The sequence below is a fragment of the Anthonomus grandis genome, chromosome 11, assembly GCF_022605725.1.
Source record: "Anthonomus grandis grandis chromosome 11, icAntGran1.3, whole genome shotgun sequence".
In the NCBI taxonomy this organism is placed as follows: Eukaryota; Metazoa; Arthropoda; class Insecta; order Coleoptera; family Curculionidae; genus Anthonomus; species Anthonomus grandis.
In genome coordinates this window covers 4,779,097-4,797,843 of record NC_065556.1, presented here as the reverse complement: position 1 = coordinate 4,797,843, position 18,747 = coordinate 4,779,097, and the positions used below count along the sequence as shown (strand labels likewise).

The window sequence follows — 18,747 nt, the reverse complement described above, 5'->3', positions numbered from 1 at the left end:
CAGAATTAGCAGGAGCGTGAATGGGCATCCATTCTTTTTACCGTGGTTTGAGCTGAGATTGTGATAGGTTTTCTAACTAATTTGATTTCCAATTGAAAGTTTTTAACAGCAAACGAATATCGGGAACAAATTTTGGAACCCCTTGATTATTTACGCGCTTAAGAAATTAGTGCTTTCTTTTAGTTATTTTATACTTTATTTTTTCCATAGTACCAAATTTAACGATATGCTCCTTTAAATAAATAAATTAAATAAATAAAAGCGCCTTTAGTTTTAACTCCGCGAAATTCACCTAAGCTGTTGGTTTAACCGAGCATGTAAAAAAAGATACAATTATAAAATTACAAATAAGATTTGAACAAAAATGACTACTTTATATGAAGTCTCCACATCAAATGATATACAAAAGCCAAAAAGATACTGGATACGTAAACTTAGATATTTGCACCCATGTTACTTAAATAAAATAAAAAATTCCTTTACAAGACTTATTGTTATTGCTTAAGCAATTGTACTAAATAGGCATAATCCTTAGGACCGAGTTGCTCGAAAAAAGCCATAGAGTATAAAAATGAAGGTTTCTCGTTCTAAAAAAAAAGATTTCCTTCTGGTGTGAAATGAGCCCAATAAATCTTTAGCGGGAAACAAATTGCGAGTAACTATAAAATACGGTTCTGTGGGTTCTATTTGAGGGTTGAGGGTCATAAAAATTTACATTCCATTGGCGAAATAAAAAATAAAGAAGTATTTTTAAAAAGGCAATATTAAACAAGAGGAAAAATGGCGTAAACCATTAAAAGAAATCAATGAATAAGTTTAAAGAAAAAAGTTAAATAAATGTAGTCAATAATTATTTCGGGTTTTTTACTTAAGTGCTAACAAAACTATTCCAAGGAAGTATCGAATCATCATGAAAAGTATAAAATCTGCTTGTAAAAAATATTTCCTTAAATTTTTTGGTCTTTAGTATTTATATTAGTATATAACTTTTAGTCAAAATGACATTAATGTTTAAGATTACTGACCAAATTCTTGTGTTTAAAAAAGCAGAAAAACTATTTTGTTGATTTTGTGTTTTGCCAGTCCGTAAATTGTTCCTTTTAAGACTGAAATTTTTTAACTAAATCATAAATTTTTAAAAAAATAATAAATATTAATTATCGTACAAAAAATAACGTAAATTTAACAAAAGCTCAAATGATCAGAATAATTTCACTTATTGATGATAAACGCAACAGTATATCGCTAATTTAATAAACGTTCATAAATTGACGGTATCTCGACTGTTTATTAGATATTAAGAAACATTTTTATTTACTCCTTTCAAGTTCTCGATATAACCCACTATTTTAGGAAAGCCGTTACCAGGCATCGGATGTTGGTAGCCTCCTCCTAAAATGCTAGCTATGTGCATAAACCCATTCCTCTTATAGTAAATGTAGGCATCTATTTGCAATATAAGCAGTGTTAGCATATTCTATTTCATATTTTCTTAAAAGGTTTTCATGGAATTTAGGAATCACTTATTATCATACAGTCATAACGTAATGTACGAGTTGTAAGTTTACTTTTATATAATACTTTTTTTTTTAAAGTTTGAGTTAAAAGTTTGCGACCAGTTTTAGAGCTAGAACGCTGCCACTATCCGCGCCTTCCTAAACATTAGCGGGAAAGAAGCCTGTTCTATTTTATTTTATTTCTTGATTGTTTATTCAAAATTTATACAGAGATTCAAGATATTTTTTACAATAATGCTCTTACTTACTACTTATGGTTTAAATATGCCTCCAAATAAATATAGTTCGAATATGCTTTAATTATTGTTTTCATTAATACGTTTATTTAACTTTTTACAATATTTACAATCCTATTATTGGGATCTTTGTCAGTGACCTTTTCTGCTCAAAATTCTTTCTTTTGTATGTCTCTTATATTGATCTTCACCATAGTCTTGTCTTAGTTGAACTTGTAAGTCTCCATCAATATCTAATATATCTGTCTGGTTTGTCTTTGTTACCTAGCTATTTCTTTTTGGCAATTGAATATTATATGTTGGCTGTTTTCTATTAAGACATTGTCACATTCGCAAAAACCCTCTATTTCGTCTAGTTGGAATCTAGCCAAGTATACATTATTTTTAAAATTTCCATGCCCGGTAATCATTTGAGTGGCTTTGCTGGGACAGGCTAATTTACTTGTGACCTACTTCTTTACATAAATTGTGCGTTGTTCTTCCTTGGTCCGAGGTATTGCGGTATTCTGGCCAAGTCATCGTTATTCGAGCATATCTGGAAATTTACCTGTCTTTTATCGTTTTGTAATTGTATTGTTCGTAAAAGTAATCTCTCATTTCCATTATTGCGTATCGTCTCGCTAAATTTGTGTATTTCTTTTAGTTTTGATTTTTTTTTCGTGTCCATTTAAGTTATGCATGTATGCCATCTGTTTTTACCTCTAGTATACAGTGTGAGTCTGTAACTTGGAATAAATTCAGTAGTATTTTAAAAAAAAAATCCTCAGACCCGTCGATTATTACTTTCAGTTGCACTCTTTTTTATTGAAAACCAAGTTATACAGTGTGTCCTAAAAATTAGATATGACGTCATCGAACATTTTTTTAAATGGTAATACTAATTTTTTATTCTATACTTTTAAACAGCATATTAAATTATACTGCAGAATTTCAAGTTTATCATACCCTTTTTAAAATAATTAAAATAAATTTTCTTATTTAATATGAATTATACAATCAAATCAATTAGCAAAATATTTTTACCAAAATTGTGTTCCAAAATTGAAATACATATTATAATGTTATTGATAATTTTTTTGAAAATGGCTTTCATTACTTATTTCCAAAGAGCATATCGATTTATATAAACATTTCTGTGAACATTTTTTGTGACCTGTAATTTCCAAGATATGTAATTTAATATTTTTTATTTAAAAATTTTAAACCACTTTGTTTTACTATAAAATACGTTATTGTTAATAGGTTTTAGAACCATATAATTTTAGGAGCATTGCTTTTTTGAAAAAATTTTTTTGTGAGGAATTTCATAAAAATGGAAAAATGTGGCATTCCATATTTTTTTAAATAGTAAAAGCAGTAAATTTCAACATGGTTTAAAGACTTGTCTTTTTTACTTTTTTTTTTAAATGTAAACGCAATGCCCTATTTAACTGATACATTATTTGAATCTTAATGACGATTGGATACTAAGATAAAACAAGAACCCAAAAGGAGGTTATGGGTGTATTAAGAAACATGTATGTATACTGATTTACCAACGATATCGCAAGGTATTGTAAGTAAAATTGAAAATTAGTTTCGAAAAATGGCCACGTTAAAAGAACATCTATTTATCGTAAATTTACACTCAGTAAAAATCCTAAAATTATTGTGCTAATAATTTCCGGTCAAAAAAATCCTAAACTTTCCACTAGACAAGTAGCGCGCGAATTGAAAGTGACTTGGTCTTCAGTGGTAACAAACGTTCTGAAGGCACAGAAATTTTATCCCTTTCAATTAACAATTCTGCTGCAAGAATAATACTGTTAAAATAGAAAATATTTTCTTTTCTAATGAGTCAACGTTTATGCTGAATGGAAAAGTATATCGAGAAAATTGCCGTTACTGGGCATAGGAAAATCCATTTTAGATCAAGCAAGGCCATACACAACACCTTGCGCTAACAAGTTATAGATCCAATCTTCCTTGTACAAGAAGAACTAATTCCAAATTTAGCTGCTCTATTTTCTAATCAAATAGAAGCTGATATGTGAAATAGGAACATCTTATTTAATCAAGATGGTGCGCCTCCCTATTTTGCACGTCATGTTCAAAATTATCTGGATACTATATTCCTAGGCAGATAGATTGATAGAAAAGGACCTTTTCAATGACCACCAAGATCTTCCGATCTAACTCCTTTAGATTTTATCCTATACGGATATTTGAAATCCAACGTTTATGTGTCCAAGCCCACAAACATTGAGGACTTAAAAATCAGAATAAGGAATGAGTGTATAAGAAACGTTCAAAACGAATTTTAAGTAATTTATGATAATATTCAAGTAAGTTTAAGATAAAATCGTTAATGAACTACATTATAAACATTTGTTAAACAACTTTTTGAGTAAAACAGATTTTATATATTATAATAAAACTATTTTTTTAATTTTAAATATCTTGAAAGGTTAATCACATAAATTTGAAATTGAGCAATAAAAAATAGAGTTGCTATTTACACAAATCGTCGATGACGTCATATATTTTTTTGGGAAACAGTGTTTAACTTTATTTTTACAACAAAAAAGAGCGCAACTAAAAATACTAATCGACGGGTCCAGGGATCTTTTTAAAAAAAAATAGTATATGAACTACTGAATTTATTCCAAGTTACAGATTCACACTGTATGTCTTATTGGATCTATAGTAAGTTTGTCTCGTTATTTATAATTGAAGTTCAGTGCTTGTATAATTTTACAGTCTATGTTAATAATATTATATCGTATTACCCTATATATTTATTTCCCTTGTTTTTTGGCACTTTCAAGCCATTTAGTATTGCTATGACGTCCGTTCTTCTACTGTTGTTGCTTTTTGCTATTGCTTCACCAGTAGCTATTATTTTTCAACTGTTAATAAATTAGCAGTCCCAGACCACTATTTGTCTACCTGTTCAAGCGTCTACCCAAGCCTCAATTTGGTCGTGTTGATTGTCTAGTATTTTTGCGTCTGCTAAACTAGGGTAATGCCTGTCTGTTGTTCTAATTTCAGTTTTTTGTATGTTTTCTTTAAGCTGAAAGTATAAGTCATGTCTTTCATTTGCGTCAATTCAAGCTATAGGATCCCCGTTATTGAACGCATATTGCATTTGAGGTTGTTCTGTATGCTCCGCTACAAAGTAGAACTAGGTGCAACGCGTCATCGAGGTGCCGCTTTCCCAGCACCAACACTGGATGCATACAACACTACTGGAAAGATTTATTTCTTTACTATTTTTCTTAAAATTTAGCATTTAAAACCAAATTTTATAATAATTTATTCTGTAAGTCTCATGCTTACCCTATTAATTTTTGTACGTACGGTCTTTATATGTTCATAAAAACTCAGTTGTTTGTCCATTATATGTCTGAAGTACTTTATTATCTTTTTATCTTCGAGTCTACGGTCCTGTATTCATACTATAGCCTCTATTATGTTTTCTCTACAGGGAATGAACATCGTTTTTATCTTTTGTTCATTATAGGTCAAATTTTCGTATGTCGCTTATCTCTTGCTTGCACCCCAGATGATCCTCCATTTGCTTTCAATAACGCTTGCTGATTTTCTCGTTATAACAATCAGCTGGTGGTCTGCGTACGCTTGTGAGTATTCTAATGTGTCTATGTATATTTCATCTAAGCCTTGTTCTTAGCTTGTTCTAATCTTTACTTGTTTTTTTCTTGATCTATCTTCCTGACTCAACTTTCCATGACTAAAAGCCACATCGTTGGCCTAAGGCAGAAACCTTGCGGGCACTCCCTACTTATGGGTCTAGTCAAGTCTCCAATGAAGATGAGTCGTATTCGTATGATTCGTTCCGATTCTCACTTTACTGTCAACTCATACGAATCGTAAAAACCTTTTCGTATTTGTATAAATTAGTATCGCACACACTCCTAGCTCTACCAACTGCGTTTCAGTTTAATCGATAATCGTAATTCGTATGCATCATATTAATCGTATTTGTGGTACATACGGCATATTGTATAATATCTATTATTTAATTTTAGTACGAATAATACGAATCACTATGCTAGTACCAACGTCTTGCATGTCTCAGCATAACGGGTTCAACTAGAGCGCTCTGCTGAGTCTTCCGCCTTTGGAACTCGTTGTGCAATTCAAGGCAATGAGAACTGCGTACAGGCTATACGTCCTCGGCGAACTACGTGCTGGCGAGACCGGTCACGCAAAAATTTGGTCACGGGCCATACAGCAATGTCCTCTCCTTCTGATGGGCAGTGACTGCATGACTCCAGTGACTGTGGATTGCGAGGGATTCGTGACGCACATTGCAGGTAGAGAGGAGTGGCAGCATTCCAACAGACCTGCATTGCTAAATAGGGGGACCATCTGGTACAGAGGTGGCTCCAGAATGAATAACAGAGCTGGATCAGGGCTTTGTGGTGGAATCCCACATACCAGTAGGGCATACTCGCTGGGGACGCACGCCACTGTCTTCCAGGCCGAAGTATTCGCTGTATTAAAATGAGGACAGAAAATCCTAAGCTGCGGACACCGCAATACAGTCGTATTAATATGCTCGGACAGCAGAGCTGCCATTAAGGCTATCACGGCCGCAAAGGTAAGCTCCAAGCTTGTACTAGAGTGCATAAAAGTCGTGAAAAAACTGGTGCAGGTTGGCTGCAGGGTCCAGCTCGTCTGGATACCTGGCCACGCAGGCCATGCAGGTAATGAGGAAGCGGACTCTCTTGCCAGACTGGGATCCGCGAATGTGCCGATGGGGCCGGAACCCATAGCTGGTATCGCTAAATGCGTTGCGGTCGCGTCAATGAAGGGTCTGCTGGACAAGTGGACCCACCAAAGATGGACTGAGTCCCCTGGTATGAGACAGGCCAAAGCTCACATGGGTGGGCCCTCTGCCTGTCTCACCAAAAATCTACTACGCCTAAAAAGACGCGAAATTCTCCATACTATCGGTATTGCGGACAACCCGGAATGCCGATGGTGCTGTGAGGAGGATGAAACCGTTGACCATGTAGTCGGGGAGTGCCCAGCACTCACGCGCGCCAGGTTCAAATACTTAGGTAACACTTTCAGTGTACCGAGTGACTTTAAGTCCTTCAGACCAGAGAGCCTTATCGGTTTCTCTAAGGCCGTTGGGCTCTGGTAACTCCCGGTGGGGCATGACGGGTCCATTACGAGACCTATATGCATAACTGCCTTGGCAGCCCACTATTTCGACAATTCAATTCACTTCAAGCTAGTATGATTAGTAAGTTTCGAATCTCAATAAAAAATTCGAATCGCACAACTCCAAGTCTCCAATTAGTTTCTGTCTATTTGTCATAAAGTTTTTACATAGTCTTCTTAAGTCTCCGCAGACCGCAGCCTTTTCAAGCTTTATGTTGACATGTTGGTTTTCTGCGCTGTTAAATGCATTACAAAGGTCTAAGGCGACTACTACTTAATGCGTTTTGTTTCTTTTGTTCGAGTTTATTTCTGTCATTATTATGTCTAGTGCGTTGATAGTACCAAGTCTTTCTCTAAAAATAAATTGTCTATTGTTGTGCGTTATTATGTTCTATGTATGCTTGCAGTCTTTTGTGAATTACTTTATCCTATAGTTTTCTCAGCCCAGGTAGCAGGCTTATTGGTTGGGTGCCCACGTCTTTTTATGACAGTCAGAATGTTTTCCAACAGCACTATGTATTTTTATTAGTGTCTTCTTGATTTTTTTCCACATGTGTTTAAGTGCCTCGATGAAAATTTTGTCATCACCTGTTGCCTTGTTTGATTTCATGTCTGTTAGTAATTAATCGATTTCCTTTTCTTTCCTTCTTTTTCTTCTAACGTTTATTTGCTTACTTATGTAAGTCTGAGGGTCATCTGTTGGAAAATACTTATTCATTAAGTAATTGTGTATTTCTTCGTTAGTTTTCGTATATGTTCCGTTTACTTTTTTAATAAATATGGTCGGTATTTTTTGTGTTCTTTTAAAGAACTTCCACAATCGGTCCCATGAAATTTTCTCTGTGACCTCTGTAATTTATTCTTGTATTGCTTTAAATTTAGCCATCCTAAATGTTCTTTTTATCAATTTTTTGCTTCTATGTACTTATTTCTTTGTATTTTGTTTTTTTCCCTGTGTTTTTTTAAAGCTGATCATATTTGTCTATAGTAATAATTGTCATAAGGAAAGCTTTTTCCTACTTAGTTCGTCTGCCCACCCTGTCAGTTATTTTTGTGTTAGCATTCTTGCTTTGATATTCGTACAGGCTGTTGTGCAAATATCCCGTAATTTTTATTCCCTTAGTCATTGTTAAATCTAAATAAATTTCGCCTCTGGTGTTATTAAAAGCCGGCCCCTTACATAAATCTATGTTTCGCGGCCCAGTCTAGTAGTTTTATTCCTCTGTCGTCATTTATTTTCTCCCACGGCTTCATTGTGTGCGTTTAAGTCACCAGCTAGCTATTGTGTGGCAGTTACTAATTTAATTTAGTAATAGTGAACTTATTCTGATTCTGTTGTTTTCTTTGCCACATGACTCAAACAAAGTTGTTGTTTACTAATTCTCGTATGTCATTGTTCTAAGAAAAGATCATAGGACAGTATTGCGCATACCAAAAAATATAAATATCATTCCCTTAAATATCAAAAACATCAGAAACTAATGCAAGGCGGTGAAATACGAAGAGTAGATTTTTGCTTTAAAGTTACGGAAAGAGAGTAATCCCTGTGGTTAATTTCTTATGAAATGTTAGTTCTACGGACGAGTGCACCTTTACTTTAAATAATGAGCTAATTTTTCGTTACTGGTGTAAAGAAAATTATTACAGATATGTTCTCACAAGAATTACAGATATGTCCTCAAAAAGTAAATGTTTGGGCGCGTGTTTTCGGTCATAAAATCATTGGACCTTTTTTTTTGGAAAAATATTTGGAAAAAGACGTATTTTTGGAACTTTTACAAAATAAAATTGGATCAGCATTGGGCAAACTTCCACCTAAAAATGAGATTTGGTTTCAAATGGATAGGTGTCCTGCGTATAATTCACAGCAAGTCAGAAAATCTCCTAAACGTATTTAATGGAGGCGTAATTAATTGGTCAACCAGGTATCCGAACTTTTCACCAAACGACGTTTTTTTGTAAGGTCACCTTAAAAGTTTTATTTATAAGGATGTGCATTATCAAAAGTTAAAGATGGAAATTTTAACGGCATGTAACTAAATAAATGTATATCAGCTTAGTAACGTAACAACCGATTAGGATATTATTTGGCGATAAATGGAAGATTGTTTGAGCATTTCATTAAGAAAAATGAATGTATTAGTTTAAAAAATTATTTTGTATTTGTTAATAATACTTTCTTGTTTGTTTTGCTTTGCTTTTTTGTTGTTTCAAAGTAGTTGCTTTTATTTAAAACATTGAATAAATAAAATAACACTGAATAAAAAGTAATGAAATTTGATATGATGGCTTATCCTACTCGTACCTTTAAAAGAGTCTTATCCAGTTTTTTTTATAAAATATACAGGAAAGCCAATATTTGAAAGTATCATAATTTTATTTATTAAGGATTTCCTATGGCCGGTATAGCCTTTAAGATTTTTTTTTAGGTTATTAACGAAAAATTTAAATATCTTTTTAAATCAAAATATATTGTTTAATAAAAAATACACAAATAATAGCCTGTTATCCTGTCTACCCTATTAGATAGAAATGTTAGTTCTATATTAAGGTAATGTGTTTAATAATAACAATATGTGTGTTTCTTGTTAAGTAGTACTGAAATGATTTACCATTGAGAGGAAGGTGTTGTTTATAAATACAAAGATATTGAATCCGAATCCTCGGCGTTCATAATCCCAACATATTTGTGAATCGTCGGCAAATTTGTGTAACTTAAAATTTTGTATGCACTCATTTAGGTCAGCAACATATACAGAAAGAAAAGTAGGAAGCCCAATATGGAATCCTGGGGCACCTCTACTTTACATGGCAACAACTTGACAAATTTAAATTCATCGCAATGTACAGTACGAACAAAATGAAAGCGATCTTTAAGATAAGCAAAAAACTATCAACTATTTTTGTCCCTGTTATATGTGTTTTTTTAATTTGACGAAAGAGAACTACGACTTCGAGCCCTGAAGATGAATTAAATATAATTCAAAACGTTGGCGAGAAACAAATAGTTTTTTTTAACAATTAACCAATACACCCACAAAATACCATTTCCAATACAAAATCTCTCGTCACAAATTCACAAGAATAATCTTCTTATCTTTATGATTTATGGAATACAGGAACACTTCTTGAACCTACGGAAAGAGTTCATTTAAACCATTTGTTAAAAAGCAACTATTCTTAAGTATATTAATACCCCAAGTAATGCACGCAGAGTAATATTCGCTGCATTTTTTACTGGTTGTATATTTTTAATTTTTTGAAAATCATTTTATATATAAATAAACACTAAAGACAATATAGTCGCAAACTTGTTTTATTTTTCTGAGTTTTCTGAACAGTAAAAGCTAGTCCGGACAAAATAACAGTGCCAAGATGATAGCTCATTGTAGTTGATATTATCTTCCCTGTCCTGTTTGTTAATTGTATCGTGATTTTATTTTTGTCTATGTACTCTTTTCGTGAAGTAGCATGAATCCTTTTGTGTAACCATATCTCTATTTTTGTCCTCTCCATCTCCCTTTTCTATGTGTCTTGTGTATCATTGTAAACAGTGCTTTTTGTATGGTTCATGTACAAGTATTATGTTAGGTTTCAATTCTTGTACCTTTTCTTGAGTTAAGAAAGAAGTCCTCTGTCCAAGTTAATATGTAGTACTTTTAGTGACATTCTTGTTTTAGTGTTCGTTTGTCCATAGACTACCTAAGATCTACGCCACTCCTTGTACTGTTTGTAAACTGGGCAGCGCCTATTCCTTACTGTATATTTTCAGAAGTGTTTTGTTAAACTCTTTTGTTGCCCTCATGTCCCTGTTTATGCAATTTCTGCAATCCTAGGAATTTTTACATTCGCTTGGTCTTCTGGTCACTTTTTAGCTGTGTGATTGAAATGTTTTATTTGAAGCAAAGTGCTACGCTTATGTTCTCCTTCACAAAGTAGGATTTACAGTCTAGTATTATTAGTTATATATTATTATTGGTTCTCTGTCTTCAGTATGAGATTCTTTTAATTTGTTTGTTGGCAAAGTTTTTTGCCACGAGCTTTTAAGTCACAATTTTACACGGGCATTTTCTGTCCACTTCCAAGTATCATGAAACAGAAAAATACAACAGGCCATCAGTACCAGTTTGGCCGCTATTAACTGCACCTCTAGATAATCCACTTTAAAATCTGCAAGCTTTTCGTCGAAGACATAACTATAACACAGCTCCAATATGAGTTATATATATGAGTTGAGATTTTGCTTATACACCTTATGTATCGCTATCTTTTTAGAACGTCAGAGGACTGCGTACTAAAATATCTACGTTTTTATCATCTGCTGCTGTCTGCGGTTTTGACATCATCGCTTTAACAGAAACATGGCTCCAGTCAGACATTTCTGACTCTGAGCTCTTTACTGGAGCATATACTGTATTTAGAGCTGACAGACAGTTAAGGAGAGTAGAAGCCTCGCGTGGAGGCGGATCCTTGATGACAATCTCCTAGTTCATTAAATCGGAGAGAGTTGATCTTGGAATCATAAACAATTTGTTACCATCTATAGATGTTGTAGGTTGTAAGATTACTATTGACTATTTTGTACTTTATCTACTTGTTGTCTACATCTTACATACCACTTGTGCTAGCGACTTCGACTTTCTGTGGGTTGGTAGCCTCCTTGGATCTACTTGTTTCTAAGTGACTTATAAAAAACAAAATGATCGCTGGCCCAGATGAATTTCCCAGTTTTATAACTAAAGATTGAGCATTAATTCTATGTAAGCCCTTATGACATCTTTTTAACCTAATCCTCAAAACCAGCCAGTTTTCCTCTATTTGAAAAACTGCCAAAGTACTTCCTATACACAAGAAAGATGACCTACCGAATATTAAAAATTATCGTCCCATATCCATTGTATGTAACTTTTCCAAAATTTTTGAGATTATTATTTACAATTCCATATTTCCTTAAGTTCAATCAAAACTGTCAATAGATCAACATGGTTTCTTTAATAAAAGATCATGTACAACTAACCTTTATACCCTGTCCCGATTTCTCTCCTCTACTCTTCATAAAAAAAGCCAAGTTGATGTAATATATACTGACTTCAGCAAAACCTTTGATCAAATAGATCACTATATCTTACTGGGAAAGTTGAGGAAACAGTTTAATTTTTCTGAAAAGCTTACTGCTTTGTTATCATCTTATCTGATTGGTCGTCAACAATTTGTCGAAATTGAAGGCTACAAATCAAAATACTTTATGCCTACCTATGAAGTTCCACAGGGGTTCAATCTAGGTCCACTACTATTTAACCTGTATGTTAATGACCTGATTTTAAGTATCTCTTGCTGTAAAATAGCCTACGCTGACGATAACTGACGATACGCTCACGATACTGCTTAAAGCAATATCAACCTGGTTAAGAATTGGTTTGATCGCAATCATCTAAATCTAAACGTTTCTAAATGCTGTGTTATGTCTTATCATAGAATCAAAACCTTAATAATATTTAACTATACCATTGCTGATTTCACTTTATGCAGAACGAAATTGTTTAAGGACCTAGGAATTTTTTTTGACAATACCCCGGTTCAACTTAGAAGCTCTTGTTTTGAGGAGAGAAACTCACTCTGTAGTATTCTTGTGGAAATTGCTCAATGGTCACATAGACTCTGCAACTCTTCTTGGTCACATTTCTTTACAGGTGCCGCGCCCTTCCTTCAGAACAAATGTTACTTTTGCTCTTGATCGTGCCAGAACTAACATTAAATACCAAGATCCCATTTTCATCATGTGCAAAAACTTCAACAAATTTGCTTCCACCTGTGATATATTTTAATGCTCTTTGAGGCACCTAGTTTCAGAGGTGATCACGAGGATTGTTACACAGTGAGTTGTGAGGTTGCTGGAGGATGGGTTGACTTTATCTCCTTCTGTTTTGTATAAACGTTTTTTTTTAATATTGCTCAGAATTTTATTCTACTTTGTATTACATTTTATAATTCATTTCAACTCTGGCTCTGTCAAATAATTTAATCCAGAGTTTAGTTTTATTTTTTTTGTTAGTTTATGTGTGACATTTTACCATTGCTAATTTTGATTTTCCTGTAATTGGGCTCTGGCCTGTTGAAATATAAATAAATAAATAAATATCAATAAATTCTTTTTTCCAAACGAGATGATGAGCGCTATTTTCAGTGCATCAAAAGCCCTTCAACCAATAATGGTATATTATGCTCTGGCAAGCCATATCTTTAGGGCGCAACACGGAATTGGTACTGATGGAAGTTCTTTCACTGCCGACAGATATATTAGAGATATTAGATAAGAAGTCTTGAGGTATGGGCCTTGGTAAAACTTTGTAATATTCTTTTAATTGATCACACAGTTATTATGTATATTCTATTCAGGATAAATAATTATATTTAGAATAAAGCCTATTCTGAAGTAGACTCAATGTAATACAGAAAATTTTGGTAGAAAATATCTTTTCTCCAGAAATAAAATGCAATGTCAGGAGGGATGTATTTCTGCAAGTGTTCTTACCATCATTATAGTAAAAAGCTACTATCTTTGTCTTGACACATTTACTAATGAACAAATGAAAATTCTGTGAACATGTTAAGAAAAGACTTCCCCTACTAAACTTTTCTATAAATAATTATTTTTTTAATGATATCGAAGTATCTTCAGGTATGCCTCAGGGTTCGCATATTGCTCCTTTTAACTTGTTTATAAGAAATTTGAGTGAAGTTATTGTTCATTTAAAGCATCTCGGCTTTACTGATGATTTTAAACTATATAAACCCATTGAGTCATATCTCTGCTGAGCCATTTCAAATGAATTTAAATAGTATTACTGAGTGATGTAATGGCAATATTCTGGAACTAAATGTAAAGGAGTGTGTGTGTATTTCATTTGGCCATTCTAATTAAATTAATAATTATTAATACACAATCAACAATAATAAACTTCAGGTCAGTTGATACAGCAAAAAAATTTAGGTGTTCTTTCCGATACCAAGCTAAATTTTTTCACACATTTTGGATATTGTTAACAGCAGTATGCATAGTCTTGGTCTTCTAGAAATAGTGTACATCTACAAATAGTTACTGCTACAAATTACTTTATTGCTCTTTGGCTTGTCATGTGGTGTACTGGGTTTTTCCTGCATAGCAACGGTGGCTTTTGCCGGTTTTTTAACTGAACATTCTATCAAGATTACGCCTCTATCCTGTTATTATTCTGGGTCGCATTAGAGAGCTTCAGGTTTTTGACGGCTGGAACATGGGAATCGACTGTATGGGATTTTGGTGTGTTGGTTATATTTATAATGTAGGAAGTGACCTGGCATTGGCCGAGAGCCTCGGCACAGACCACGTCCCCATAGAACGAGAGGCTTTTTGACCCATGTAAAACGGTCGGGCGAAAAAGTGAACGGTTTTCGACCACTTTGTTTTAATTCTTATTTATTTGTCAGGTTGTTAAAATAGCAACACTGATGTTTATGGGAAGGATAAAGGATAAAAGCTGATAGGAGAGGTATCCTCATTAAAAATTATTTTGCCCGGCCTCAGAGGTACTTATAAGATAGAGGAAATGAAACAAAGCTACTTCGTAGTGTAAAGACGGATTTAACCCGTTTAACCGGTCCCCAGCAGCAGTTTGACCGCCGGAATCTCACTAAGTTTGCCAAGCTTCGTCGATCTTTTTGCTTAATACTGTCTGGTAAACTTACCAAATATATAAGTTTGTTTTTCTGGTCGTTTTGGATAGGCATCCTGGTACCCTTTTTTTAGAGCCCGAGGTACCCGCCAAACCATAACAGGCTGCGCCCCCCTACATGCAGGACTCGTGTCAGAAGTTTTTTTTCGGAAGAAATTTGCTATATCAGCAAAACTCTTTGTTTTTTAAATTTTTTATAAAATTTGATATCTTTGGGCAGCGCCAATAACTTGCCGGATGGTAGCCACCGTAATTGCAGCATTGTGCCGGTGTTGTTTATTCTTTTTTGCACTTTTTATAGAGATGCTCGGCCCTACATTTTATGCAACGGGGTTTAGTTTTGTTATTTTTTTTTGTTTTACTTATTTTTTCTTTTAGTTTTAGTTTTTTTTCGTCTAGAGCCGGTTCGAAACTGAAGAGGGATTTTCGGTGTTTAGCAAGTTTTGTACTTATATTGGATGTGCTGGGAGTTGGATTTTTTAAGGTTATGGGAGTGGGATAGCCTCATGAAGACTTACTCCGCTCTTTCTCCTTTTTTTTCGCTCTTGGTGAACCGGTCAGTCAGGTAGCAGTCCGAGCTGTCCATCTCGCGTCTTCTTCTTTCGAGAAGGAGGCGGTGGTTTGGACCCGCTGACAATGGGGGGCGAGTTGATGTTTTTGAAAAACGCCGTTGGTGCTCTTTGCCTTTTAAGTTTTCCGTGCGCTTGGGGTACTTGACTTTGTCTGTACTCAGCTCTCATAAACGAATAATGAATAAATGAAAATGTTTGCTTGTTCCTTGCTTAAATATAGGTCTGTAATTTAATCTTCTTATTATGATTGTCATATTAAACACCTTAAGCTGTACAGGGAACATTCTTACAGTCCCTTGCTTATAGAGCTAAAGTTAATTCGTAATTATTACATCGACTATAATGCTATCGGTATCTAGTGTAATATCCTTAATCCTAAAATCGGACGGCAATCTTCAACAATTTATAAAAATTTGCTGAAATCATTACTATCTTGGAAGCAACATCTGTCAAATAAGGGTCAGCTCCCCTATATTTCGTTTAGCTTTTTATTTAGCCAAACATGTTTTTTTCTCCGCTCTATATCCCTTCACATTATTTATGTAAATTGACTCTATCGTATATGAAGGTGAAATAATGTAAATGATGAAATATGTAAGATGAAAATAAATAAATAGATAATTTAGAACAATATATGGAGCCTTATGCTCAAAGACTTAGAACATTGAATACACTAGAATAAACAATGGCTGCTTTGGATTGTGCGCAACATCTACACAGGGGGCAGAGGGAATATTTTGTTGATATACATGCTTAGTATTCCATGTTGCCAGTGATTACTCAATTTTAACAGAAGAAAATAAAGTGATATAATAAATTATTATAATTAGCAGAAACTGAGTTGCATTCTTTATTATAAAGCAAAAGAAAGAGTGAAACTTGTTTAATAACCAAAACTATTTTGTACTATATTTACACTAGACACTAATAATAATTAATATTTTTAATTTGGATTCCTTAAGTCACTAAATTTCCACACACAGCGGCAACGCTGTAGATTTTGCCCCGAAATATTCTCGCGACAAAGGTATTTGGCAACTTCGCTCGTTGTTTACTTTTGGATTGTGCACCTTTCGTACAGTATTAGTATTAAAAGGATGTTTTGAGTGGTTTCAGTGCGTTTTTTAAATTAATAATTAAACTAAAAACTCCCTTTTTACTGAAAAATTATAAAGAAGTCTGAAGTGGGTCATATATATTGGAAAAAAAGGAAATTCAAATCGTTCCTTTAACAGGCGAGTTAGGTTTCAATGGTGTCATCCTTTTAAGTTATAATATTATAAAAGACGGCATATTTGTGAAGTATCTATTAAGTATTGGATACCAAAATATTAACAAAAATGTTAAATTAAGTATATTATTATACTTTAGCAAATTTATTGCTTATTCAAACCCGATATGTCGAAAATCGGTAATGTCTGGTCGATATCCAGCAAACAAAATCGAGAGCGTGGCATATGTCGGTTGCCAACAACATATTTATAGTCTGCGCCCATTATTATTTAATCAATATAATGCCCGTATCTCCTAGAATTCCAAGGGAGTTTTAATAATTTTTTGTCTATATATTAACCACGGATAACTAAATTGGTTTATAGTGGATATAAACCGCGACAAACCAAGGTTCTTTTGTAAAAATTAATTAAAAGATTAACTTCCAAAGGACTTGAATTATACTTAGATTTTTGATTGAAAATTATTGAGTTAGATGTTATAAATGGCTATAACTGCTAAAGGATTTGGATTAAACTCTTCTTTATAGCCGTTAGGAGCTACATAGCCCTTTATATTTTTTAACATTCAGCAATTCAATAATTATTACCAAAACACTTTTGTTTGTAGAGGTTTGCAACCATCTCCATATTATAGAAAAAATATTAATTCAAATCCTTTGGGAGCCTCTTTCATTTCTTAAACATTCGACTTTTTAGGTAATTTTCACAAAAAACTTTAGTTTGTAGAGGTTTATTTATAACCACCATAAATCGATTTAGTTATTGATTGTTAATATCTGGACAAAAATATTAAAATTCCTTGGGAATTTTAGGAGATACGGGCATTATATCAATTAAATAACAGCGGGCGCGGACTATAGTTTGCTGGCAAACGACATATGCTGCGTTCTAGATTTTGGTTCCTGGATATCGATCGGGCGCTAGCTTTACAGATGTGAAAAAATATCTAGAGAAACAACACAAAGTGGCAACATCGAATAATTGTATTGTAAACATAGAGGTATTCTACGTTGTCAAGTTGCTTTTTTTTCATTAACTTTTTTGTCAGGCTAATTTTTTTTTTATTCTGAAAAATTTGTTGATTACTCTCAAAGTATATATTATTAGTCAGCAAATAAACGAAACTTTTAAAGAGTATATTTTTTACCTGTTACAAAATACAACATATTAAAAAAATATGTAGTGGATATTTTTTATATATTGAATGAAAAAATTGGAAAGTCGATTTGACATCAATGTCTGAGAGATGGTGAACTCAAACAACCTCGCCTATGGTTTGCAGCTCGCTTATTCTAATGCATGATAATGCATGCTCTCACGCAAACAGAATAATTACTACGTATTTTCAAGAGGTCGGTTTCACAGTTTTAGAGTGGCCAGAATGCAGTCTAGATTTGAATCCGATAGAGCGAAAGTGTTTAGGACCTGCTCTACAGAAGGATGCGATTACATTTTTAATAGAGTTACAAATTCCTAGTGATTTCTTGAATTAAATTAAAATTTTCTTGTAATAAGTAAAAATGTCTTCCTCAATAGTACTCCAGAAAAACACTTTAATAATCATAGCAGCATTATCGTTATTTTATTGTTAAAAATATTATAATTTTTAACCAGAATTATTTTTTAATATAAATGGAATAAAGGTAAAACTACTGATTTTAAAATGTATGTCGTTTTTATTTTAATCGAAACTACACTCATTTTGAATTTAAATTAAAATTTAGGATATATAGCTTACCTAAAATAGTAAACAGCAAAACTAAAAAATTCATGACGAACTCCAAATAATTCTTTAAAATATTTATTTACAAAACGTTAACAGCAAATATATATATTTCGCGCCAGATTAACAAATGATGAGCGTGTAACAAAAAGGCAAATATTTATTCTTCCGACACAGACAATTAATTTCATATGATGGTCACACATTTGTAAAAATCCCATCACTTACCGACCCGGCCGTCGGCAATTATTCATTTCATTTTATTGTATTATATTAGTCATATAAAGTTCTATTTAATTAAATGCATTTATTTGCGGTGTACTAAATAAATATTATAAATTTCAAATAATAATTATAAACAATAAATATGGCATATTGAAGTCTAGATCGATTCATTAATTGTTTATTGATTTTAAAATATAGTGTTATTATGCAGACATTTTGAAAATAATTAGAATTTGATATTTTAATTTATAGTATAAATTTAAGGGATTGGATCAAAATATTCTTAGTTATTTCGAAAAATTGTCTTAATAGGAGGCTGTTGAATATTAATTAACAATTAAACTTAAAAGCGCAT

The 18,747-nt window shown here is 33.1% G+C and overlaps 1 protein-coding gene across 1 annotated transcript in view; it reads right to left on the bottom strand.

Moving 5' to 3' along the window:
• Positions 1 to 18,329, bottom strand: part of LOC126741938 (phenoloxidase-activating factor 2-like) — a 37,386-nt gene extending 19,057 nt beyond the window's left edge. Inside the window, exon 1 of the mRNA XM_050448415.1 lies at positions 18,183 to 18,329. Within this exon, the coding sequence (XP_050304372.1) occupies positions 18,183 to 18,216 (34 nt within the window). The 5' untranslated portion in view covers positions 18,217 to 18,329. The remainder of the gene's footprint in view (positions 1 to 18,182) is intronic.
• Between the last annotated feature and the right edge of the window lie 418 nt (positions 18,330 to 18,747).